The 25,729-nt window shown below is 44.5% G+C and overlaps 1 protein-coding gene and 1 long non-coding RNA gene across 13 annotated transcripts in view; one reads left to right on the top strand and one right to left on the bottom strand.

The window, feature by feature from the left end:
• Positions 1-19,065, bottom strand: part of LOC141729673 (uncharacterized) — a 112,208-nt gene extending 93,143 nt beyond the window's left edge. Inside the window, exon 1 of the long non-coding RNA XR_012581073.1 lies at positions 18,824-19,065. This is a non-coding gene — a long non-coding RNA (uncharacterized LOC141729673). The remainder of the gene's footprint in view (positions 1-18,823) is intronic.
• PCDH15 (protocadherin related 15) overlaps positions 1-25,729 on the top strand; it is a 630,962-nt gene that overhangs the window by 550,056 nt on the left and 55,177 nt on the right. For all 12 annotated transcript variants that reach the window (XM_074544551.1, XM_074544552.1, XM_074544553.1 and 9 more), the window contains 5 exons: positions 959-1,099; positions 3,218-3,330; positions 14,494-14,603; positions 15,798-15,941; positions 24,817-24,944. In XM_074544551.1, coding sequence (XP_074400652.1) covers positions 959-1,099; positions 3,218-3,330; positions 14,494-14,603; positions 15,798-15,941; positions 24,817-24,944 — 636 coding nt within the window. The remainder of the gene's footprint in view (positions 1-958; positions 1,100-3,217; positions 3,331-14,493; positions 14,604-15,797; positions 15,942-24,816; positions 24,945-25,729) is intronic.

Below are 25,729 nucleotides of genomic sequence, written 5' to 3'. Positions count from 1 at the left end.
AGAATATATTCCCAATCCCAACAAAGCACATCATTGAATAAAGGTAAAAATCAGCCATCTACCATTAATGATGTTTTGGCTGTTTAAACACAAGGTAAAGGTCAAAGCCTGATCTGAGCTTGAGACTCAGAGGCAAACAGAAAATTAAATCATGATGTTGTAGGACAGAAGTAAATCTGAATCTACTCCCAAATATATTTGGGAATAATTTCATTGGAATTTTGTAAAATGTCCTAAATCTCTGCATAACCAGACTTTGGCATGCTGGAAAACCATTATTCAGATATTAGTGTACAAATATAATCAGAGGGAATTTGTCCTAGAACCCCTAGCATGGATGAAGAGGCAGATGAGACATCCTACAAGTAGCTGGGAGAAGTTTTCCCATTCCAAACTCTGGTTCTCATGAGGGACTTCACCGAACCAGGTGTCTGCTGGAAATGAAACCCTGCAGAGACAAAACCCTACAGGAGACAAAGAGAGCAGATCCAGTTCCCCTGGAGTCTATGGAAAGAAAAGGGTTCCTTATGGAACTAAGTCTATGGGGAGGGTTCCTTATGGAACTGCTTAAAATCCATCTGCAAAACAGCATTTTCTTTAACCACTGCTAAGTTCCTTAAACGAGTTTTATATCAAGTCAAAATATTTTTGAAACGTATTTTAACCAGCCTTAAGCCATGCCCATCTTGTCTTTAAAAATTTCAGTTTTTATAAAACACTTCTGGGTTTAAGTAGGTGGGGATTCAGCCCTTTTCTTTCCAAACCTCTGGTGATTTTTCCTCCTGGACCTCTCAGGTGTCATGGAAGGTGTTTGGGGGGGGAATTGAAGGGTTGCTCAGATTTGAGGAAGACAAACAGCAAGTTTTGCTTGTGATGGCCTTACCAATGTTACATTTTAATCCTTCAGGAGGTGTACAAAAGCCCAGAAATCTCCAATTTGCCTCTTTTTGCCTTCCAGGGCACCCCAGCGAGTCTGGTTCGCTACAAGGTGGATGTTGTCCAGTTTCCCTACAGTGCCAGCATTTTTGATGTGGAGGAAAACTCTGGACGTGTCGTCACCCGAGTGAACCTCAATGAAGAGCCCAGCACAGTGTTCAAGGTACAAATTCAGCTGCAGTGCCTCAAAATTCCCTGGATTTGCTGGAATTCCTTTCACCATCATGACTCTCCTTTGTTTTTTCTGTTGCATAGAAATACTCCAGTATCATTAAGGTTGGAAAAGACCTCCAAGATCAAATCCAGCCTTTCATTTGATTTCCATGCAAAATTTCAATTCTGTTTGTTCCTTTGTTTCCACCTTTTTCTCCTGGCATGTGTTTTGTGCCTTTGTGGTTTCAGGAATGTCTTGAAGGGATTTGGTTGCACCTGTTAGGAGGGTGGGGAAAACAGGGAGGCACCTTGGGGAACCTTCATTTTTCCCAAGTTCACTTTCAATAGGGCTTTTGGAGAGAATTTGGGGACAACTTTATAAGAACAGCAAGATGTCTTGTAAATAAAGTTACTGCACCACTGGGTAGTTCAGAAATTCCTGTTCAGGGGTGTAAAAACATTGGTTTTAAGGAAAACTAAATTCCCATTTTGTTGTCACTAGTCCTGAAGAGTCTGGAGTGAATGAGTGTGGATAAAAGTGTGATTTTAACCTAAAGCAGTAGAGCATCTGCCCTTTAAGATCCATGGCGTAGTAAAAAATGAAGATAGAAGTGGCTCACTAGGGAAAAAAGAATTCTCCATAATATCTTGGGTTTGATGTAATTTCCCAACTTGGAAACTTCCTTACACTCATTAAAGTGTTTTCTTCCTTTTTCAGTTACTTATTTCTTAAATGAGGGTTAAAGAGAGGTTTATTTGCTTACCTTCCATTATGAGGAATAAAGCTGTCCACTGTTTTCCACTCCTGAGTGTCCCATCAAGGGCTGCTTGAGCTGGAGCAGTCCTTGGTTTAGGACAGTGCTAATTTAAGTCCTTTTAAATTTCTTATTAATATAATAAAATCTAAGGGATGAGAGGATTTTTTTCTTGGTTACCATCACCAGGAGTGGAACTTTTCTGTTGCTGCACTTGTTGTTTTTGCTCCTTAGTACTTATTTTACTTCTAGTACTTATTTCCAAAACTGGGATCTCTCCCACACTGTTTCATATCAGGCCAGTAAATGAGACATTCAGCAGGGAATTATTTTTCAGAAAATGTGGATTCTTAGGGAAAAAACACAGAGAAGACTCCAGAAATCAGTGATGGGAACACTTGGAGTTGGTATTTGCTTCAAGACCACTGGGCTTGGGTCTGCTGCTGAACCCTCTGGGAATTTTTCCAGTCACCATTTAACATCTGGATAATTTCTGCAATTACACATTGAGCTGGTGACTTTCCCAATATACTGGCTGGAAAAAAAAAGGGTTATTTTGGAATAGCTTGGACTGGCAGAAATGAGTTGAAAATGTTCTGCTAGAAGGAGGTGCAGACCTGTCTCATGTAGCAACCTCCAGAAATGAGGAAAAAATTTAGGGAGAAAACTGGAAAAATGCCCATTGCTCCTTCTTCAGTGGACTGGAGTTCGCACACAAGCACATTTCATGGGAAGCTAAAAGCAAATTAACCTGCCTGTGCCAACACAAAATCATGAATTAAATCATCAAATAGACAAGAGAAAAGGTTTTTAAAAATCAAAATATTTATAACAGGCCTTATTTAAGTAAAGGTAATTTGGTCTTGTCCATGTTTGAGCTTAGAGCATCTCTTTTCTGCAGAGGACTTTTTGGAGGTGGATGGGAAGTAATGTTAATTTTTTTTATTCTAATGTGAGCCCTTGGTTCTAGATATTAATGTCAGCAACAGATAATTGTCACCCAGGGCTTTTCCTGTTTTATTGGGAGTTACAGGATCATTGAGTTTGGAAAAGCCCTCCAGGATCACCAAGTCCAACCTGTGACCAATCCTCACCAGAGCCCTGAGTGCCACATCCAGGGGTTTCTTGGACACCTCCAGGGATGGGGACTCCACACCTCCCTGAGCAGCCCATTCCAATGTTTAACAGCCCTTTCCAGGAATAAAGGCTGTCACCTTTTCCCTCCATGCTTTGTTCTTATGCCGCGTGTGACTTGCAGCAAAACAAAATCACATCGGATTTTTTAGCCCCTGCAAGTACCAGAATTGCTGGAAGTCAGGATGAAGAATGTTCTTTTGTGTAGTCAGAGCCTGATTTTCTTGTGCTGTTTGTAGCTGGTGGTCATTGCTTACGATGATGGGGACCCAGTGAAGTTCAACACCACCATGGTGGAAATTGTGGTGCTGCAGCCTTCAGTCATCCCACGCTTCACACAGGATGAATACAGGTAAGGAGTTCATTCCTTCACCCTAAAACTGGTGTTTTTGAAGCCAAAATGAAGTCCTGCTTGAAGGCTAGTCTGAAAGAGACCTACAAAAATACTCTGTTGTGGTGGAATTTTACTGTCTGAGCAGGTTGTCACCAGCTGGAAATATCTGGGCTGATGGTAATGGTGAGGGAAGGTTTGCTTGAAATTTTGCCCTCAGAAGTTGTTGGAAAAATAAGTCATTTGGACAAAGAAATTTCATGTGCTGGAATTAGGACTAGGATCACCAGGGCTCTAGGTTAAGTTTCCTGGAGTGTGTTTTTTTGTGGGGCGCTTTTTGATTCTCTACACCATTTTTGTGAGGCAATTTTTGATCCTCTACACCGTTTGTGTGAGGCTTGGGAGGACTCAGACCCAACCTCTTCAATGTTAGAAGTGCAGGTGATTATTATCACCACAGAGACATAATTTCACAAATTTACCCTCTGACAATTCATTATCATCGACCTCAGTGTCTTAAAATTGATCAAAAGCAAACCAAAAAAAAGTGGGCTGATTATTTGATAATTTTGTAGCAGAGAATGTGTTCATGAATTTGACATCTGTACAATAATAGGAAGGGATAAGATCAGGGCAAGCAGCTTCAAGATATCAAGAAATTGCGATGTGTTCTCTCTATGCCACTGTAGTGACATAATCAGCAGCAGAATGTAGTGGGGTTTGTACAGATATTTCCAAATCCAAGGACTGCAGGGAATCAGAATCAGAAATTGAATATAAATTGACATCAGTAAGTCCTAAAGGATGGGCTTGTTCAGCTATTTAAACAAGTTTAGACAAAAAATCATTATCTGTGCTGTATTTGTCCTCGTGATTTGAGTATTAGCATATTTCCCACTTAAAGAAATTCAAAACAGCAAAAACATGCCTCTCTTCTCCTAATTTTATATTTAACTTGGAACAAATATGAAATCTGAAGGACCAGTGCAAAATGACAATCTTTGCATTTGATAATAATCCTTTGCTGAAGGATTTTTCAAGAGAGATAAATTGTTCCTGCTGCTCCCTGCAGTTCCTTAGGTATCTTCCAGAGGTGTGCAGTGTATAAAAATAATAAAAGCAAATAAAAACATTTGGTACTGGAATTTCAGATCAGGGCAGGCAGGTGTCTGTTGGAGCAAACTTGCTGTGGAGCAAGTCCAGAGAGGGTTTCTGAGGGCTCTGGAGCATCTTCCCTGTGGAGCCAGGCTGGGAGAGCTGGGAATGCTCAGCCTGGAGAAGGGAAGGGTGTGTGGAGACCTCCCAGCTCCTTCCAGGGCCTGAAGGGACACAGGGGAGCTGGAGAGGGACCCTGCAACAGCAACTGGAGGGACAGGACACAGGGAATGGGTTCAGAGTGCCAGAGGGCAGGGCTGGATGGGATATTGGGAATTAGGAATTGTTCCCTGGCAGTGCCCAAGGCCAGGCTGGACTTTGGGGCTTGGAGCAGCCTGGGACAGTGGAAGGTGTCCCTGCCATGGCAGGGGTGGCACTGGATGGGATTTAAGGTCCCTCCCACCCCAAACCACTCAGGGATTATGAGATTTCTGAGCCTGCCTTGATCTCCAGTTCTATCCCAGGAGCTGGGAATGTTTTTTCACTACAGTGAAGAGCTCTTGCAGTACAAAGTGACTCGCAGCCCATAATACCTTTTGATGACAACACCTGAATAAGCCAGGTTATCTTTGTGTCCCTGTGAACTCTTCAGGATTATCTGGACAGCCTGATTTCCCTTTCCAAAGCACAGCTCCATTCCTAGGAAGTTCTTTGCACGGTGCTAAGAAGCTCTTAAAACCTTTTGAGGACAGCAAAGGCAGTTATTAATTTTCCTCAATGTCAAAAATGGAATTAAAACAACCCCAGAAGTTTCTGATTCATCTCTGAGACTCTCAGATATTTGGGAGTAGGACTAATGGTGATTCCTAAGGTTTTCAGGGACTGTCACACTCTGCAGGCTGTGCTTTGTGTTTGGTTTGTTGGCAGTGATGCAAGCTGGAGCTGGCAGGTGTCACAGGACCTCATTTTCCAGTGACATGGGATATCTTTAGGGTGAAATGCAGCACAGAGCAATGGTTCCCCTTGCAAAATGGAAAGCTGCAGGATGTGGGTGCTTGAAAGTCACATGGATTGAGAATTAGTGGCTTTAGAGCGGATTAGTATTGATCTTTGTTTGTCTAATTATCATAATCTGGGTGATTCCAGCACTGTTGTCGAGCTGGTTTACAAACTTCCTCCCTGTGTATTTTAGGGAAAGGGCAGAGTTGAACAGTTTTACCAAATAAATCTGCAGCCTGTGCTACAAAATCAAAAACAAATACAAAAGAGAGAGGGAGCAGATGGCGTGAGCAGAAAGGGAGATGAAAGTGCCACTCTGCCTTGAGCTGACCTGCAGAGCCTGGCAGCTCTGCCAAAGGAACACCAGCCCTGCTTGGAGCCCTCTGCACACCCAGGGAGACTTGGATTGATCATTATCTGTGTCCAGAGTGACTTCCAGAGGAGACACCAGTCAAGTGCAGGAAGGCAGAGTGGTGTTTATTCACTTTCTCTCCCTTTGCGTAATTGCATCATTTAGGGCAAATTAATTGGTCCCTTTTGCCTCCCCACCTTCTTTGTTTGGATTGTAAATTATTCTGGAGACTTCTAAACACTGCTGTGCTCTTCATATTGAACAGCAAAGGGCAGCTGAGGGCTCTGAGATCCAGAAAATACAGAATGGAGCAGTTGATTTATGATAAGTGGGGGATAAAATATAGTTCCTTTGTGAGGAACTGTGAGAGATCCCCCCTGAAGTCCATCAGAGGGGATCTTCTGCATCCTTGGCTCCTCTGGAGGGGGCTGGCAAGAGAAAGCCTGTCACAGACACATTTTATGGAAAATCCTTTCCTTAGGATTTTTCCTCCTGAGAAGCTGGAAGCCTCAGGAACAAAATGTAAACATTGATTATATGCTACTGTGGAATGCAACAGGTGCATCTGTGATTGGTCTCATGTGGTTGTTTCTAATTAAGGGCCAATCACAGTCGGCTGGCTCAGACACTCTGTCCAAGACAGAAGCTTTTGTTATCATTCTTTTCTTTGCTATTCTTAGCCAGCCTTCTGATGAAATCCTTTCTTCTATTCTTTTAGTATATTTTTAATATAATATATAACATAAAACAATAAATCAAGCCTTCTGAAACATGGAGTCAGATCCATGTCTCTTCCCTCATCCTAAGACCCCTGTGAACACCGTCACAAAAGCCAGGTGGGATTTGGGATGTTTCTCACCCCCTCCCTCTGAGATGTTTCAGTCCCTCTGAGAATCAGAGCAGCAGCAAGACAATCTCCTCCCTCTCTTCAACTGCCTGGAAAAAGGTTGGAGCCAGGATGGGGTCGGGCTGTGCTGCCAGGGAACAGGGACAGGACAAGGGGAAAGGGCCTCAGGCTGGGCCAGGGGAGGCTCAGCTGGGACAGCAGCAGCAATTCCTGCATGCAAAGGGGGCTCAGGCCTTGGCAGGGGCTGCCCAGGGCAACGATGGAGTCCCCATCCTTGGAAGACCTCACACAGGTGTGGATGTGGCACTTGGGGACGTGGTTGGTAGGGGTTGGCTGAGGATGACTTAGAGAGGGCTGATGGTAGCCATGCCTGACAAACAAAGTGATTTCCAAGCCAGGCATTGTTCCATAAAAACACAGTGGGGAGAAAGGAGGCAAAAATCCCAAAGAATCAAAGTGCTTTGATTCTTTGGGGCGTGTGGACATGTTGTTGGAGATGGCTGGGCCACCTCAGATGGTGTGGACATTTAGATGGAGGTGTCTGGGCTCAGCAGACCTTTGGAGCCAGAGAAGGACACAGCTGATGCTGCTTTTGTCACCACATCTCCCTCAGGGTGTTGGCTGTCAGATTCCAGGGGTTTTCTACAGCACTGGTGGAAGGCATGGACACGAGCAGTGTCTCCAGCCTTGGGTTGGTGGGGACAGGGAGATTTTCTACATCCCTGCCCCAAACAGGGTGAGGCAATTCACACAGTTTATGAAATGTTTTTAATGCTGGCTTTGATCTCTGTTTTGTGCCAGCAAAATGGTGTCTGGATAAAAAACAGTGGAATTCCAGAGTGGATTGGGTTGGGGGGGGACCTTAAAGTTCATCTCGTTCCACCCCTGCCATGGGCAGGGCCACCTTCCACTATCCCAGGTTGTTCCAAGCCCTTCCAGCATCCTTTGGATACTTCCAGCCACAGCTCCTCTGGGCAACCAAAAAAAAAAAAAAGGTTAAAACCAAATAATTTAATTTTTTGAGAAAAAAAATTTCTCTTTCCCAAGCTCTTCTTTCTTTTGTCCTGACTTCACCCAGATCACCTCTGGATCGAGGATTTCATCCAAAAGTTTCCATTACTTCACAACAACTTGTGGCAGCACTTTCATTTCTTAATTAACAGATATTAATTAGTAGCGCTATGAAACAGTGGAGACCAGATGTGACTGGAACCTCAGATGAATATAAAGAGGTATTTTTAGCAAGCCTGTCCTCTTTATGAGCACGTCCTCCATTTAAAACAGTAAAAGTTGAAAGGGATTTGGGGTCTTTTTGGTGTTGTGTTAATTAATAAATTCCACATCCTCTGCAAGGGGAAGGTCATTGCTCGTAGCTGGAGCAGGGAATGGGATGGGAACCAGGAGCAGCATCATTGCTTCCTAATTAGTGCCCGTGGGCACATTAACCAGGTGTTCAGTCATTCCAGAACAGGAAAAATGGGGAATTTTGCAAACTTACAGCTTCTGTTAGTGTTGCATTACAGCTCCCCAGCCTGTCAGCAAAGATGTGTCCAGTTGCTCAGCAATCTGAGGTTTTATGGGGAAATATGGGAAGCTGTGAATTCCAGGCTGTAACTCAATCTATGTGTAGTGTGGCATTTTATTTAATTTTATTTCTCTCCCAGCACCAGCACTGCTGTGGAAATGTGTTCTGCCTAAAAAGGGAGATCTGGGGACACGTGGAGCTCACTTTCCCTCGGTGGAAGAGGTGTCATAATGTTTTCCAACCAGTTAAATCCTTTATATTGGACTCAAACACCATCCAAGCAAAAGGATTTCACAAAAAAATCATGGAGCTGTATCAGGAAGAGATTTTCCCCATTTCTCTGGTTTCCTGCTGTTTACTCAGACAGTTTTCCTCATTGGGAAAAGGGAATGGGGAGCCCTACACAGTAGCAGTGAGGGTAGGGAGTGGAATTGCATGGTTGGAATCTCTGTAATTTGGTGCTTCCTTCAGAAAGGTGGAAAAAGCACCCACAGTGCTCTGGGTTGGAGCTCAGGAGTTAGAAAGAGTGGTCCTTTCCAATTTGGGGTATTCCATGGTTCTCAATATCTGAGAATCTCAGTTCTCACTTTCATGGTTCTCAATATCTGTGAATGGCTGAGGCCCTGATGAATCAGAGAATTCCAGAATGGTTTCAGCTGGAAGGGACCTTAAATCCCATCCAGTGCCACCCCTGCCATGGCAGGGACACCTTCCACTGTCCCAGGGTGCTCCAAACCCATCCAACCTGGCCTTGGACACTTCCAGGTTATCAATTCCACCTTAGATGCTTTTCTTTAAACCTCTGGAAGTTTCCCTTTTCTCCTCCTAGCAGATCTCCCTGGGATTTTCCCCTATTAGGGATCATTTTTCCCCTCAGGAATCATTTTCCCTTTCTTGTCAGAGTCCACAGGGGGTTATTTTTGTCCCTCAAAAGTGTTTTGTCCCTCAAAATATTTTGTGTAATGCTGGTCGATTCCATTTGGATCATCCTTTTCCCACCATATCCAGGTCCTTCCACTGCTTTTCCCACCTTTCCTAGGATGGAATTTACATTTTATTCAGGGAATACCACAGGCAGCCTTCTAGTTGCAGCATTTTTGAGATGTGGGGGTAAAAGCAGTTGATGTTTTCCTCACACTTAAGCTGGAGCATCCAACATACATTTGGAATTTGCATCTCACATCAGTGGCAGCTTGGACCCAGGAAAATGTGTGTGATTTTTCCCTTTGGAATCACTGCTTTAGAGTGATTTTCTGCTGGTAGTTTATTTGGTTTGTAATAAAAATTAGCAAATGTGGTTATAAAGTTAAATTATTTCTGCAGCAGGAACTGAAGCAGGATTTACCATGGAAAAATTAGGGAGTGAGTTACCAGGTGATTACAGGGAAAAGATCCTTTTTCCCCTACTTTTCCTTGTGTTAGTAGTGCTGACTGCATTTTATTAAAACCCTATACTTCTTTATACCGAATGAAAAGGAAACTAGAATTTTAGGAATTATTTTTCAATAAAAATAGTTCTGATGTGATGTTTCCTGGGGAGGAGGAAAGCACAGAGAGCCAGATCCCAGCAAGGAATCTGCTTGGAAAAGCTGAGGGCCAAATTTCCAACACCACATTAATTAAATGTAGCATTAAATCACTCTATGTGTGGATATGGAACTGAAATTATCAATAATTTTAGTATTAACCCCATTGGCATCCAGCAATGTGTTTTCCTTTCAGCCATGTTATCCTTGGAATTTATCCCATCACTCTGACCAGTCCAAGTGTGTGTCTTTGCCCTACTTTGGGCTTGATGGGCATTTTTCCTCCTTTTTTTCTCTGTTTCTGCAGAATCCTTCCAGTAATATTCCTGCCTTTGTGGCCTCAGGTTTAATTTGGGAAGATTGGAGGGATAACATGAGCACAGAGAGGTCAGCAGAGCAAAACCTGACATTTGGGTTAAAATACAATAGGTTAAGACAGGATCACTGGAGCAATGTCCAGACTCCCTTGTCATTTGTCTTGGAGATAAATAACATGGGAAGGTCAGAGTGCCTCCAACCAATCTGGGAATTGAGACAGAAAGGCAGGGAATCAAGTCCAGGTCGGAATATGTGACACTCTGAAGATAAAATTGCTTGATAAATACATCTAATTAAGACTAAAATATTATTTTCCAGGAAATAAAAAATCATTGCCTGGGGCAAGCTGTTCAAGCAGTTACTAGGAAAGCAAAAACTTGATAAATTGATGAATTATTGCTCTGAAACATGTATAAAAGTTGATAAAATGCTGGTTTATTGCTCTAAAATATACCCAGGTCTGTCTTTTATTGAGCAAGCACAGGAAGCCAAGGTAGTTTTTATGTGCTGGTGAAAGGGTTAAAAGAGCTGCCATGGAGATCATGGAATTCCAGACTGGTTTGGGTTGGAAGGGACCTTAAATCCCATCCATTCCCACCCCTGCCATGGCAGGGACACCTTCCACTGTCCCAGGCTGCTCCAAAGCCCCAAAATCCTGGCCTTGGGCACTGCCAGGGATCCAGGGGCAGCCACAGCTGCTCTGGCCTTCTAACCACCATAAAAATAAAAATACCCTCCATGCTAATCAAGTTGAGGCCAGAAATTTAATTAAACAGCACCAAAACTTAATTTCCAAGGGGTTTTTATGGACCTTCATAAATTAAAATATAAATATATAAAAATATTTTGGATTATAATATTTAATATAAAGAGATATAAAATATAAAGTCCACAAAGTAGAGGCAACTGAAGTTGCTCATATGGAGTCCATTCACATCCCACTATTAAGCTTCAGCTCTAAACCAATTTTCCAAATTATTATTGGGTTTGCTGGCTTGAAATTTAATTTTTTATTAAATCTCGCATTCATGCTTTTGGAGATAGACAAGTTTCATGGTGAATTTAAAGCATATTGGCTATCAGGCAAATTGAAAAAGGGCTGGGAGTGATGTGTTTAGCAGAGGGAAAAAGAAGAAGCAGAAAAGTAGAGAGGAAAAGTTAAAATTTCACTTGGACACTTCCAGTAGTTGTGCCCTGCAAAGTAATGGAGACGTGCTCAGTCTTCCTTTCCCACTCTGATCAAGACACAAATAATTAAGATATAGCAAATTCAGTGGGTTTTTTAAAAAAATTGTATTTATTTTCAGTATTTTTGTGCACAAATAATGTCTTTATTTTAATCCTGCTCTTCTTTGTGGTTTCTTTGTTTATTTTCTGAGGGACAAACACATTTTGTGGTTTCATACACAAAGAAATCAGCGAGAGCTCTTCTGGTCTCCATCCCACCCTGGATGCTCCCAAGATATCATTTATTATTCCTGTGGAAAAGTTAAAGTGAATCAAAGGGCCTAAATGCCACAGAAATTCCCTTCCACTCCCATGGATGTTTTCTCATTCTTTTCTGAGTGGTTTGTTCTGGATTCTCCTGCTTTCCTCTTCCCACAAAAATTTCAGCTTTTATCATGCAGCGATGCAAAATTATGGCATTAAAACACCTTTGCCTGTGCCCTGAAACACCTTCAAATAATATGTCAGGGAAAAAAAGCACTATTATTCATCTTAGCCATTAAAACATTGGAAAATAAGGAATTTATTCCCTTAGGTTATTAGAGCTGGAAGCACAGGATAAAGGAAGTTGGATGCTCATTTTTTCTGCTTTGCTTCTCCACAGTCCAGAGGAATGCTGTGAAGGGATGAGCTGGGTTTTACTGCAGCTGATGCATTGCTCCTGTTGTTCCCAATCCCTGGAATTAAAGGGAAGGAATGAAATCAGTGCAATTATCATGGGAGGGAGTGGGGGCTGCTGTTCTTCCCCTTCCCTCCAGAGCAAACACAAAACCTCTCACTAATTATTATTGATTTGTCAATCCATTGGATTCAGCACTGGCAGAGGGAGCTATCAGGTCATTCCCACTGCAGAAATATGCTGGAATTGTGCTGGGAATGAAATGTAGGGCTTTTGTAACACTCCCACACCTTTAGAAGACAAAGCAAACAAAATCATCTATAATGCAACATAAAAAGGACATTTTCCTCTCTGACCTCATCAAAAGAACTCCAGCTTTAAATGCTTCCAGCTTTGAAAGGTTTTGCTCCTGTCTTTTCCTGCCTTTTGGCATGTTTTTAATCCCTAAGATTAGCATTTGCATTGGTTAAATGCACCTTAAAAAGCTTTTCATAGCAATGGTTTAAGAGCTTAATAAATTAAGGAATTTTATTCCAGCCACTGACACAGAACACTGGGAGCAAAGGGATCTGCTCCAGGCATGTGGGTTTGGGTAAAAGGGGATTTTTCCATCAGTGAAAAAAAAGAGGAGATCACAGTCATATTGCATAATCCAAAACTTAATTCCATATATTGATTATCCCTAAATTTTTCTAGGAAGTTCAAAGCAACATTGATTCCAAAGGAAATGTTTGTAAGGCAGATTTCAAGGGAAAATTGGCCACTTCTTGGTGGGAGAAGTTTGGGTGAAATAGTTGGGATTGTATCCTGGGGTTCCAACTTTGATATAACCATGGAATATCCTGAGTTGTAAGGGACAGAAAAAGATTATTTATGCCAGCTCCTGGCCCTGCCCAGACATCCCAACAATCCCACCCTGTCCCTGAGAGCGTTGTCCCATCGCTCCTGGAGCTCTGACAGCATTGGGGCTGTACGCATTCCCTACCCTTAGAATGGGAAAATGTGCTGTGGGGTGGGGGATTTGAAAACCACCTGAAAGATGAAAGGGAAAAGTGATAAAATATTCATGGAATCACAGAATTATTTAGGCTGAAAAGACCCCTGGGATCATCCAATCAAACTGTTCCCTCAGCACTGCCAGGGCCACCACCAGACCTTTTCCCCAGGTGCCATTTGGCCTTCTGAATCCCTCCATGATATTGGAGCAGCTGTAGATTCTGTCCAGAATTTTGAAGATCAATGCACAACTGATCTTCAGACTCAGGAGCCTCTCTGAGCAGATCCTCATCTGGTGTTTATTTTGTTATCTATAGAATGAGTGTCATTTTTAAAAATCTGCGTTAGACATTAAAAAACCCCATCTACATTCAGAGATGAGTGTCAAAACTTCCTTCTAAATTGATTTTGAAGAGTTTGAAGCATGAATTCAACCACTGCTTGCCATGAGGAAAATCCGAGGAAGAGGATTTCAAATGAGCTCAAGCCTCTCACTTAGCCTTGTTGAAATTGTTTGGATTTCTGATTTAAAGACATCAGCACAGAGTCATGGAATGGTTTGGGTTCAAAGGGCCTCAAAGCCCACCCAGTGTCACCCGTGCCATGGGCAGGGACACCTTCCACTGTCCCAGGCTGCTCCAGCCTGGCCTTGGGCACTGCCAGGGATCCAGGGGCAGCCACAGCTGTGCCAGGGCCTGCCCACCCTTACAGAGGTTGGGTAGCCTTGGGTTGCAGTTCATAACCTGAAAAGCATCCTGGGTTTTGGTACCAAAATGTGTTAGCAGGAAATTTTTTTGATATTTACGAAGAGGGGAAATTCCCATAGAGGTGGCCCCAAAGTGATTCCTGTTTAAGGCATGGAATTTTACCCATCAATGAGTTTTCCTGAGTGGTTTTCTGACAAATTACTGAGTTTTCTTAGTAGACTTGAATATATTCAAGATCTATTATAAAAGAGATCTCTACATATAAAAAGTATATATAGAAAAGATCCATTTTGTCTTTTACTTCCCATTTATCAGACTATGGTGGTGGGACGGTGTTCACAGGGGTTCTGGGATTGGGGAAGAGACGAGGATCTGACTCCCTATTTCGGAAGGCTTGTTTTATTATTTTATGATATATATTGTATTAAAACTATACTAAAGGAATAGAAGATAGGATTTCATCAGAAGGCTGGCTAAGAATAGAATCAGAAAGAATAAGAAAAGCTTCTGTCTCAGACAGAGAGTCTGAGCCAGCTGACTGCGATTGGCCATTAATTAGAAACAACCACATGAGCCCAATCACAGATGCCCCTGTTGCATTCCACTGCAGCAGGTAATCAATGTTTACATTTTGTTGCTGAGGCTTCTCAGCTTCTCAGGAGGAAAAATCCTAAGGAAAGGACTTTCCATAAAAGATATCTGTGACATGGTGGTTCTTGTTTCTCATTATTCCCTGCTTTCCCACTTCTCAGATCCAAGAATCAGTACATCTTTACGTTGCCACCTCTTGTCTGTTGGACTTCTCAGTGACTTTTGCATTCTCAAAGGTTAAACATTTTCCTTTTTTTATGACTTTCCCTCATAACAGATCCTTTGGCAGCCTAATAGGTGGAGGTCATACTAACCTGAGGGATAAGTGTCAATGATCTGCTGCTCAGGAATGTAACACAAATCCTTCTGTCCCACTCTGCAGGCCTCCCCCAGTGAGTGAGAGTGCCCCGAAGGGAACCGTGGTCACCGTTGTCACCGCGGCCGCCTTGAACCAGACAGTGGTGTACTCCATTGTCTCAGGCAATGAGGAGGGTAAGTGTAATCAAATTCATTTAAATATTAATATTTCAGTCTTGTGGTTATGGGGAGATCTGCAAGAAATTGTGGAGAAGTAATGCTGCTGAGGTGAATCACAGAATCGTTGAGGTTGGAGAAGAACTCTCAGGTCATCAAAGTGAAATCCCACCTGGACAAGCAGGAGGGAATTCCAGGGCTGGAAGGGAGCAACAGGAAACCTGGAGAGGGATATTTTGTAAAGAACAGGATAAGGGGGAATGGCTTCAGGCTGGAACAGAGAAGTTTAGATGGGATATTGGGAAGGAATTGTTGCCTGGCAGGGTGGGCAGGCCCTGGCACAGGGTGCCCAGAGCAGCTGGGGCTGCCCCTGCATCCCTGGCAGTGCCCAAGGCAAGGTTGGACAGGGCTTGGAGACCCTGGAATGCTGGAACATGTCCCTGCCCATGGCAGGGGTGGCACTAGATGGGCTTTGAGGTCCCTTCCCACCCAAACCATTCTATGATTCTCTAACTACCATTAGCATGGCTTTGGAGATAAGCTAAAGATCAGATTAATTAGCAAAATTACAAGAAAATCTTTCTCACTGATGTGAAAATTCCTGTGGATGCCACATAGTGTGAGTCCATGGCACATCAAAATAAAAACATAAATAGCTTTGATGGAATTGACTTGCTTAAAAATCTGATTTAAGCGATTATGGATTCGGCCATGCTGCAACAAATATTGGATTAGAGCCTGACATCTAAACAAAACATCCTTCTGGGATACTCTCTGTGTTCCACCTGGAAATCTTGCCAAAATAACACAGAATTACTGTGAGGGATATAAAGAATTCCCCATCCCATCCTCCTTTTTTGTGAGATTGGGCTCTTTGTCTTGTTCCATCTTTCCATTTGTACTCAAAACACATCTGTGATGGGAGTTTTGCTCTCTGATCCTTTGGGTCCCTCCCAGTTCAGGATATTCCACGATTCTGTGATGCTGGGTTGGTTATTCCAGTAGCAGGGCAGATCAAGCCACTCTGCTGCTTAAAAATATCTTCAAAGATGAGCTAGGTAGGGTTTTCCAAACCTGAGGGAAGGAGACAGGGAGGGAATGACTTGCTTGGCAGTGTCAGAGAATTGTGTCATCCCCAAAATAAAACCTTTGGGCATTGAAAATCCCTGTCTGTGCATCTCATAAAATTCCTGTGTTTTTGCTGGCTTCCAGATGTGTTTGCCATTCACAATAGAACAGGAGTGATCACTGTGAAAAAGCCTCTGGACTATGAACGTGTCCAAAGTTACGAGCTCCGGGTGCAGGCGGACTCCCTGCAGGTGGTGAAGTCCAACAACCTGCGGGTTCCCTCCAAAAGTAAGTGTCAGAAACCTTTCCTTTGCCATCTTTTTCACACAGATATTGCTGGTGTTTGCTGAGAAGGCTGAAACTGCTCTCCAGTGACCTTGCTGTGTTTTAGGGGGGTGATGGTGATGATGGGATCACAGCTCATGGAGTATTTTTGGATCTGTCAGCCTCACTTGCCCAGAGAAGCTGTGGCTGCAGTGTCCAAGGCCAGGCTGGACATTGGGGCTTGGAGCAGCCTGGGACAGTGGGAGCTGTCCCTGCCCATGGCAGGGGTGGCACTGGACGGGTTTGTAGATACCCTGCAACCCAAACCACTCTGGGATTCTGTGTTATTTAAAGGTGCTCAAATATTTGGGAACATGCAATAAATCTTGGGGATGGCCTGGGACACTGTACAGGGGTGGCACTTCCAACACCTTCACCTTTCCCATGCTACCCACAGAACCAGCAGGAGATTTTGGGGTTTTGAGCCAGGATTTTCCTGGGTATTTCTTTTTCCTTGAGTAAGAATTGAGTGTGTGGACTGTGTGACACATCAGGGTTAATCAGTGGTCAGGAGCTTGGTTTTGTTATGAGCAGGGTGAGAGCCTGTGCAGGTTTAGCCACCAGCAAGGATGAACCTGCCAGAGCTGCCTGTTTTTTCTTGAGCCTGGGAGAAATCCAGGTAAGGTTATGTCCATAAAAATACAGCCAAGGGATACCCAGCAAGCAGATCAGGCTCCCATGAAGCACACAGCTTTTTCCAAGCCTTCCTGACATGGCTGAAGACACAAGGCAGTCAGCAGGTCCTTTCCTCCATTCCCTCTTCTGACTCACACTCTGCACAAGGGCAGCTTTCCCAAGTGAGCAGCACTTCCAAAAATGTGATGGCTGAATTGCTTTGTTCAGGAATGCTTGATAATGACTAGGGTTTGACTGCAGGCCAGCTTAAAGGAGCACAAGCTGGGTGCCTTTGGATGAGTATACAACACATCTATTCTTTAGAATATGCACTGCTGCAGGGATGGCTAAAGAATTTGATAAATATATATATATTTAAAACACTTTAGTAGTGTCTGGCCAGCAGAATCACTTGTGACTTCGTGATGGAGATCCCTTGATCTCTGGGTTTGATTCCTGCATTTATACAACTAAATCCTTTCCATTTTCTTGGCACTTTGTTTATTTTTGAGGAGTTCTAATCAGGTTAAACACTACTTCTGAGTTTCAGGGCACTGAACTGATGAGCTGCAGTGGGAGGAGATGGGGCACAATTAACACATCACTGTGGGCTTTGCTGAGGTTGAACTGATGAATCATCTGGAGCTGAGTGACTTGGAGTGCATGGTCCCAGGATTGTACAACTCTGAATTAATACAGAGCTGTGACAACCGCTGGCAGTGACCTGCTGCCAGTTTTGGTCTTGGATACCCCTGAATCTGTGGAATTTGTTCTGAAATTTGTTCTGAAATTTGTTGGTGACCTGCTCTGGAGCTGCAGGGATTTCTGGGCTCTTCACTTTGAGATATATATTGAGTGTGTCCAGGGCAGGGAACGGAGCTGGGGCAGAGTCTGGAGCCCCAGGAGGGGCTGAGGGAGCTGGCAAGGGGCTCAGCCTGGAGCAAAGGAGGCTCAGGGGGCCCTTGTGGCTCTGCACAACTCCCTGCCAGGAGGGGACAGCCAGGGGGGGTCGGGCTGTGCTGCCAGGGAACAGGGACAGGACAAGGGGAAAGGGCCTCAGGCTGGGCCAGGGGAGGCTCAGCTGGGACAGCAGCAGCAATTTCTGCATGCAAAGGGTGCTCAGGCCTTGGCAGGGGCTGCCCAGGGAGCTTTGCAGTGCCCAGCCCTGCAGGTGTCCCAGGAAGGGCTGGAGGTGTGTCATGGTTTGAGCCTGGCACAGAGCCAGTGCCCCCATGAAAATGCCTCACCCTGGTGTCTGCTGTGAGATGTGACCAGGAATAAGCAAAACAGGCTCCAACTTAAACATAAATAACACTTTATTACCTAAAACTACAGGGAAAAAAAAATAGGAAAGACTATAAGGAAAAGAAAAAAAAATTGAAAACCTTACAAAAACCACTTTTCCTCCTCCCCACTCCCTGACTTTCCCAATCCAATACATTCTCTCAAAAATACCAACTGCCCAGCCCGGCACGACACTTTAGTATACTCAAACTGCAGTTCATGAAGAGGAACGGAGTCCTTCTTGTTCCATAGGCTTCTGGAAACACACTGAAATCCCGGATGCTTCCTTGTCACTTCGGCACCGCCCGGAAAGTCCATTTGCCGCTTGTGACATGTTCCTTCCATGCTCAGTGCTCTCACCACCGAGACATGGCCAGAGCTGCTTTTAGGGTGGTCTTTCAAGGATGCCTTGTCTCACTCCAAAAAGGCACAGTCTCTGCTTTTGGGACAACTGTCCCCCCCATATATTTCCAACCCCCTGGGGCCGGGGGGTCCTCACAAATGAACCCTCCTGGTTTTGAGGCACTGCCTCCCCCTAAATGCAGTCTGTGTCACAGGAACAACTGAGTCCATGGCTACAAGAAAACGTCCAGCCAAAAGGCCACTCCAAATCATCTCTCCCCATCCAATCATCTCCACAAACTCCGGGCCAAAGTTCTTATCTCATATCATCTCTCATCTCCCTTCTTATTCAGCTTCGAGGAGGATTAGCATTTTCGCAAGGCCCCAATCATGTAAGAAAGGGTTAAAAGTTTTCAGTCTCTGCTGTCGGTCGGCTCCCACGCACGCTGCCCACACGCTGCCGCTGCGGCCGGGCAGTCTTCCTCCCCCTTCTCGCTGGCTGCTCTCCTGGGGGGGAAGGGGAGCTGGCTGCCCGATGTCTCTTGGGGCTCCCCCACCCTTCCATCCTTGGAGCCCCCTCAACACCATCTCTGTCCAGGCCTTACCGCATGGCTGGCCCCTCCCCCGCCCAGCAGCAGCGGGCCGGACGGGGGAGAGATCTGAACTCCTCGGCCGACGAAGTCCAAAGAGGAAGTGCCAGGGCAGTGCCTTGCTTTTAACCCCTGTGTATTCTCGGAGGTGTGTCCAAACCCCACTGGCCACACCGGACGCCAGTCTCAAACCCAAAACCTTCATTGGTTTGACCACAGCTTCCCAGAATTCCCACTCCTTCCTGGTCAAACCATGACAAGGTGGCACTCAGTGCTCTGGGCTGGGCACAAGGTGGGCACTGGGCACAGCTGGGACTCCATGGGCTGGCAGGGATTCTCCAGCCTCAGGAACCCTGGGATTCTGTAAATAACACAGCCCTGACAAACTGCTCAGCCACCACACAGGCCTGAATGTCACAAAGCTCAGAAGCTGGGTACCAAATTGTTTTCAGTCACGGTATTATAGGAAATAATTAGGGAGAAGTAGGATCTGGAGTTTCCATCTGAGCAGGGGAAGAGTGAAAGTGCGTTAAGTGTAACTGAGCTTGTCATTCAGTGATGGTGCCAGGTGATAGTGTGGCAATAACTGAATAAATATGTGAGGAGAGGAAGTAAATTGAGATGTCCTTTGAAGTATGAGAACATGAAATTGGTGACTTAAACTGGGAGTTTCATAGATGATGCTAAATCATACAAAGTCACATTCTTGTTTTTAGCACAGCCAAACTCATTAAAGGAGTTACTTTAACTGAAACTTCATGATATGAAATTGCTGTGTTGTTTCACTTCATTTGAGTGGAAGATGAGCTGGGTTGAGTGATGAGGATGATTCAAAAAACTTGGAGTTCTTCTTGAGGATTTTGATGATGCTGAGCCCTGAAGGGCCTTGAATATTAATGGAGTTTGGACAGTGATCTCAGGCACAGGGTGGGGTTTTGGGGCTGTCCTGTGCAGGGCCAGGAGTTGAACTTGATGCTCCTTGAAGTAAGAATGTAAAGGGTAGGAGGAGCAGAAGGATTTGTGTGGAAGCAGAGGGAGCAGCAAAGAGAAAGCACTGCCTAAATACAGGGACAAAGAGCATTGGAGCAGGATGGGCAAGGAGGGGCAAAGAGAGGCTTTCACCTCCCAATTCTACCAGGTCCCAGTTGTAGAACTGCAGAACGTGTTGGTGGGCATGTCCAGAGCAGCTGTGGCTGCCCCTGGATCCCTAGAATTGTCCAAGACCAGGTTGGACAGGGCTTGGAGCAGCCTGGGACAGTGGAAGATGTCCCTGCCCATGGCAGGGGTGACATTGGTTGGGCTTTAAGGTCCCTTCCAACCCAGACCATTCTGGGACTCTGTGATTTCACATCCCTAGAGATGCAAAGATAATGACAGAACCCCGTGATGGCTTTTCCTATATTTAAGAGGAATTAATTGACTGGTTGACAAGGTGGAGATTGGTCACAGGTCATGCTCCATGATGTTGGAGATCCTTTCCAGCCTGGATGATTCTATGACAGGACCATGTTAGACATGGTTTTTATCTTTTCTGTCAGAAGATTAGAAAACAAAATCACCCTTCCACTGATTATTTCCATGTTTTATCCAGTCAGGTAGAACTGTTTGTCACCTTTGTCACCCCCAGGGCTGGTACAAAGGCACTGTCCTGGCTCTGCTGAACCCAGCTGTGAGCAGGGCTTTGCTCTGGGGCCTGGGGGTGAGGCAACAGTCCTGTCTCCTTCTGTTTTTGCTTTTTTAAACCCCAAAAACCCTTTGGGAATAAAGTGGAAATGGGAGTTTTACAGCTAAAATTCTGCAGCTGCTCCATAGTCATTGGGAATGATGATTCCACTCCATTAAATATGAGCATGAATTCTGTGTCCCCATGGTGTTGATGTAACAGTAAAGCAGCCTTATGCTTTTAGTTGCAAAAGTTGGTGCTGGCAGTGCTTTCCAAGCTGGCTGCTCTGTCAGTTCCCAAATCCAGGAGTTGTGACAGATGGACTCCATGCAAGCAGAGCCTGGAGAGCTGATCCTGCTGCCTCACAGCTCTGGGGGAGCTTGGGACAAACTTCCAATTTCTTTGGGCAGCAGAGCAATGCATTTTAGAGAGGCTGCACAAAACCTGAGCTCCCACTCAGGTCATTATTTGTGAGGAAAAGAGGTTTTATATGGATTTAAATCAGACCTCGGGTCTGTGCTGCTCCAAACACGTCACTGTTTGCTTCTTTTTGCACTCTCTTGAGCAGTGACAGAACATGATGATCTTCTTCAGGCTTTATGGGCTCATTTAGATCTAAGTGCCACTGAAAAATATTCAGTGCTGATTCCTGCTTGGTGCTGCCAAATGCAGGAATGTGAGCTGGAGCCCAGCTGCAGCTCAGCACAGCTCACCTGCCAAAGCACAGAGCGCTGCCTGCTCCACGCACTTGTAAGGCAGGAGTAAAGCAAAGTGCTCCTAAACCCTGGCAAATCACAATTCTCCCTCCCAGCTGGATTCTGATGAGCTTTGGAAGGGTTTTTTGAAAATCTGCTCCTACAGAATTGCTTTTTGGAGATGCAGGGATTTGTGTGAGAATTATCCATGCCTGAAGAGCAGCTGTACCCACGGCTGGGTTGGAATGTTGCAGAAGGCAAGTGCAGTGCTGCTGGTGAAAGCACTGAGAAACACTCACCTGGGAACACTCACAAACATCCTTGATGCTGTCCCAGTGTCCAAAATTCATTGCTTTTCAGTTCAGCTTCATTTCTGCAGCCTGGGAAGAAAGCACAGGCTCACATGGACCTGGCACACAAACTGGAAAAGAACTTTCAACAAGGATGTTTGGGAAAAACTTGTGGGAATGAAATGCTAGTACACCCTGGTGATCCAGGAGTTTTTGTTGGGCTTGTTTTCTGTGTTACTTATTCATGGTCTGCTCATTTTAGGTGTTTCAGAGGTTCCTCAGCTTTGCTTTAGTGCAGCTTTCAAGGTGTTTTCACTCCCCTTAAGCGAACCACAGAAGCCGAAAGATCCAAAACTCTTGGCAGTGATTATTTAGCTGGTTCCTATAAGCTGAGGATGACTTAGAAACGGCTGCAGCTCTGTATTTTCTGTGCACTGCAGCTCATCTCCAGGGGGCTGGAGAACAGGAGGAAAAAGGAACCTTGTAGGAGACTGAGGTACCACAGAAATCAATTTTCTTGGCTCCTTTTGGCCACCTTGGCAGCTTTGTCCAGAGAAAGATGCTTTTTGTTCTGCTCTGTAAGCAGCACAGTTGTAAATTACAAGATTTTATGCCTGGATTCTGGGAGGTCTCACAAGAAATACCACCAAGGAGTAAATCCTGCTTTCAACCCCTGGAATCCATGAAGAAAAAAAGTAACTGGAGCTAGATTCCAGACTTAGAACTCCAAAGATGGGAGGTTTTACATACATGAGGGTACAAATTTCCCCTCTGGAAGGCGAATGTGGATAGTGGCAGCCTGTGATGATCACTGTCCTCACAAAGAGGGTTTGAGCCACACCCAGCATTTAGAAAAGCAGGCAAAAATTTGGAATATGAAGGAAAAATGAGTCTAATGACAGAGTCTGGACCAGACTCTCTAAGAGTGCACTTCATTGGTGGCCTTTTCCATGAGGCTGGGGGATGCAGGAGTGATGGATTTGGGAGCACCAGAGCCCCTGTGCAGGGAATATTCCTGAATCAAGCAGAGAAACTAGAAAAACCCCCATGGGGAAGGGTCTGGCATGACATTCCCTCATGGCACAGCTGCTGCTGAGGGATTTTAGTGAGAATTCCACTGTGAGGGTAAGACAACTTGTGTAGCTGGTGGAGAGCCCTTTCCTGCAGCCAGCTGTGGATTTGGATCCAAAGGTGGGATGGGGAGGAGCTCATGGATGCCACATTCCACTCCACCTGCTGGAATGAAGGACTGTGGCCAGAAATGAGGCAGGAAGCTGAAATGCAGGTAGATATTCCATGGTGACAGTCCTAATGTTGGCCTCTGAATACAGAGGGTATTTAATTTACTTTGTGCTTAATGTAATAACTTCCATTTCTCCATTCTCAAAGCATTCGCCCTTTGCTAAACAAATCAGCCTTTTGGCAGCTCAGAGGACTGCCAGCAAATTAAACAAATGGGGAGTTGAGCAAATTGCAAGGCAAACTTTGCACAAGGCTCAGCCACCTCACCCAAACTGGCCTGACACGACAAAAGGGAGCAATGTGCAAATGATGTTTAATTTGAATTAGGGAGAACCAGGGCAGGTGAGCCAGCACCTAATCCCACTTGCATGGATAAAATCAGGATCTGCTAAAATCCAGCAGCAAACTGGTGGCAGCCAGTGATAGAACTGGCTATAGGCTCAGCAGGGCAAGGTCCACACATAATCCTGCTTTTAATGCTACCTTCTTCCCTAAAGGGTGAAGCTGCAGAGAGAAAGTCTGCCTGGGAAGCTCATTTTCCTACCATAGTTTGGTATTGCAGCCAGAGACATTAAAGATCTAATTTAAGAAGAGAGAATTTGACAATCAGTGTAATTTTCTTTCCTTTCTTTATTTTCTTTTTCCCCCCTTCTCTCCACGCTGAAGAACCCCACAGGAGTTTTTTTCACATTTCACTTCCATTTATGAGGCCATCATTTATTTCCCATCGGCTGGACCATCAGATAGGCAGAATATCACTTTGGCCATGTCAGAAATACTCTGAAATATCAACATTTTCCTCCCCTAAACATACAGCTCCTAAACCTTTTCTTAAGAGCCTGCATTGTACAAGTAACTCAGATCAGTGGCACCTGTGCAACACTGAAATGATCCTGGCACTGAAAGGAGCTGGGAAGACCAGCTCAGAAAGCAAGCAATTTATCACTTGCAAATGTGGTTTTAATGAACTGGATATCATCATTTCCAGCAATCTTTCTGGATGATACAATTCTGAAAGAGGGAAGCAGATGTTGGTGGAGATTGCTGCACAGTGGAATCTGTTTGGCACCAGCTCCGTGGTTTTTGCTGGATGTTTTTCCCCTTGCAGAAGGATGGAGATGTTTATTGCTCAATGGGCTGGAGCAGGAACTCTTTAATAAAACCAAATTAACAGTGGGGTTTTGTGTTGAACCTCTGGTGTTTTGTGTTGAACCTCTGGTGTTTTCTGTTGAGTGCTGGTGGAGTTCCCCAGGGCCAGGCCAGGTTTGGGAGGAGAACAGGCTAAGGGATGCTTTCAATTAACACAGGAAATTAATTAAGTGTTGAGGCTGCTGAGCCGGGATTGTGTGACCATTTATGAGTTTACAGACCCCAGGACTGAATCAGCCATTAAATATTTGCATGTAGGAATAATGAAAATAGATAAAGCAAGGTGTCGAGCTGCTGTTAATGAGCTCTTTGTGACACCCGTGGGTATTTGATGGGATCAAAAGCCTTGGAACTAAGGTGTGATAGGGATCCCTAAATGGAGCTGGGGAAGGGGCTGGAGCCCCAGGAGGGGCTGAGGGAGCTGTCAAGGGGCTCAGCCTGGAGCAAAGGAGGCTCAGGGGGCCCTTGTGGCTCTGCACAACTCCCTGCCAGGAGGGGACAGCCAGGGGGGGTCGGGCTGTGCTGCCAGGGAACAGGGACAGGACAAGGGGAAAGGGCCAAGGGGAAAGGGCCTCAGGCTGGGCCAGGGGAGGCTCAGCTGGGACAGCAGCAGCAATTCCTGCATGCAAAGGGTGCTCAGGCCTTGGCAGGGGCTGCCCAGGGAGCTTTGCAGTGCCCAGCCCTGCAGGTGTCCCAGGAAGGGCTGGAGGTGGCACTCAGTGCTCTGGGCTGGGCACAAGGTGGGCACTGGGCACAGCTGGGACTCCAGGGGCTGCCAGGGATTTTCCAACCTCAAATATTCTGTGATTATCCAACTTTAGAATTCTATGCTGTCTCAGAGATTTATTTTTATTTTATTATGCCTATACTCATTTTACATTATCTCCCTGAGCTGTAAATTCATGAATATCGGAGTTGTTACAAAGTATTGCAAAATTTCCTATTTTCCCTCTTCCTTCCCTCTTTTAGGTAATACAGCCAAGGTATTTGTTGAGGTGAAGGATGAAAATGACCATGCACCTGTGTTTACCAAAAAACTGTACATTGGAGGGGTGTCTGAAGATGCCAGAATGTTTTCTTCTGTGCTTAAAGTGAAGGTAAGGCTGAAGGTTTTTTTGTTATAAACTTTGCTTAAAGAGGGAAAATTTGTACTCACTGGTTTGATTTTTTTACAGAAAATTCTGAAATTTGCATCTTCTAAAGCTGCTTGATGGTTGATGTTGGCACAAGGACGATTTTGAGTAAAAACCCAGGTTTTGTTTGTAGTCAGTTTTGGTGCTTGTGTCTCATACCAGTTTGTAGCTCTCATTTTAGATCTGTTATTATTTAAAAATTTGGTTTATGTTGAATGCCAGTGTTCACCCAAAGTTTTTTTTTGTATTTTGGCTGTTTTTTGTATTTAGGTTTGAAAGGGGAAATCCAGCAACTTTAGGTCTGCAATGAGAGGAAGAGGAAAGTGGGCATAAAATTAACCATCCATAGGGTTGGTTTTTTGGTGTTTTTTTTTTTTTTTTTTTAAAGCGAGAGAAAATTAATGGAAATAGAATATACAGACTACAATTCACCTCAGATATTAATAGCCAAAAGTAAAAACTCATTTTTTTTCCAATAAAATGAATAAATGATGTGTTTAGAATACCAGGGATGATGAAAGGGTCAGAGCTTAATAAAGTTGTTCCTAGCTGGGATTTTTTTTGTGTGTTTCATGAGACTCCTTCCCAAAAAAAAGCCCAGAAATGGCAGAGAAGGGGGGAATTTGGAAGATTCTACTTGATCAAAACTAGGAATCCAAAAATGGTGGCAAATCCAAGAATCGTGTCAAAACTTCAGAACTGCTGAAGAATCACAGAATTGTTAAGGTTGAAAGAGACTTTTAAGACCA

Source organism: Zonotrichia albicollis, chromosome 7, assembly GCF_047830755.1.
Source record: "Zonotrichia albicollis isolate bZonAlb1 chromosome 7, bZonAlb1.hap1, whole genome shotgun sequence".
NCBI lineage: Eukaryota > Metazoa > Chordata > Aves > Passeriformes > Passerellidae > Zonotrichia > Zonotrichia albicollis.
The sequence above is the reverse complement of the archived record's forward strand: the minus strand, read 5'-3'. Positions and strand labels throughout refer to the sequence as shown.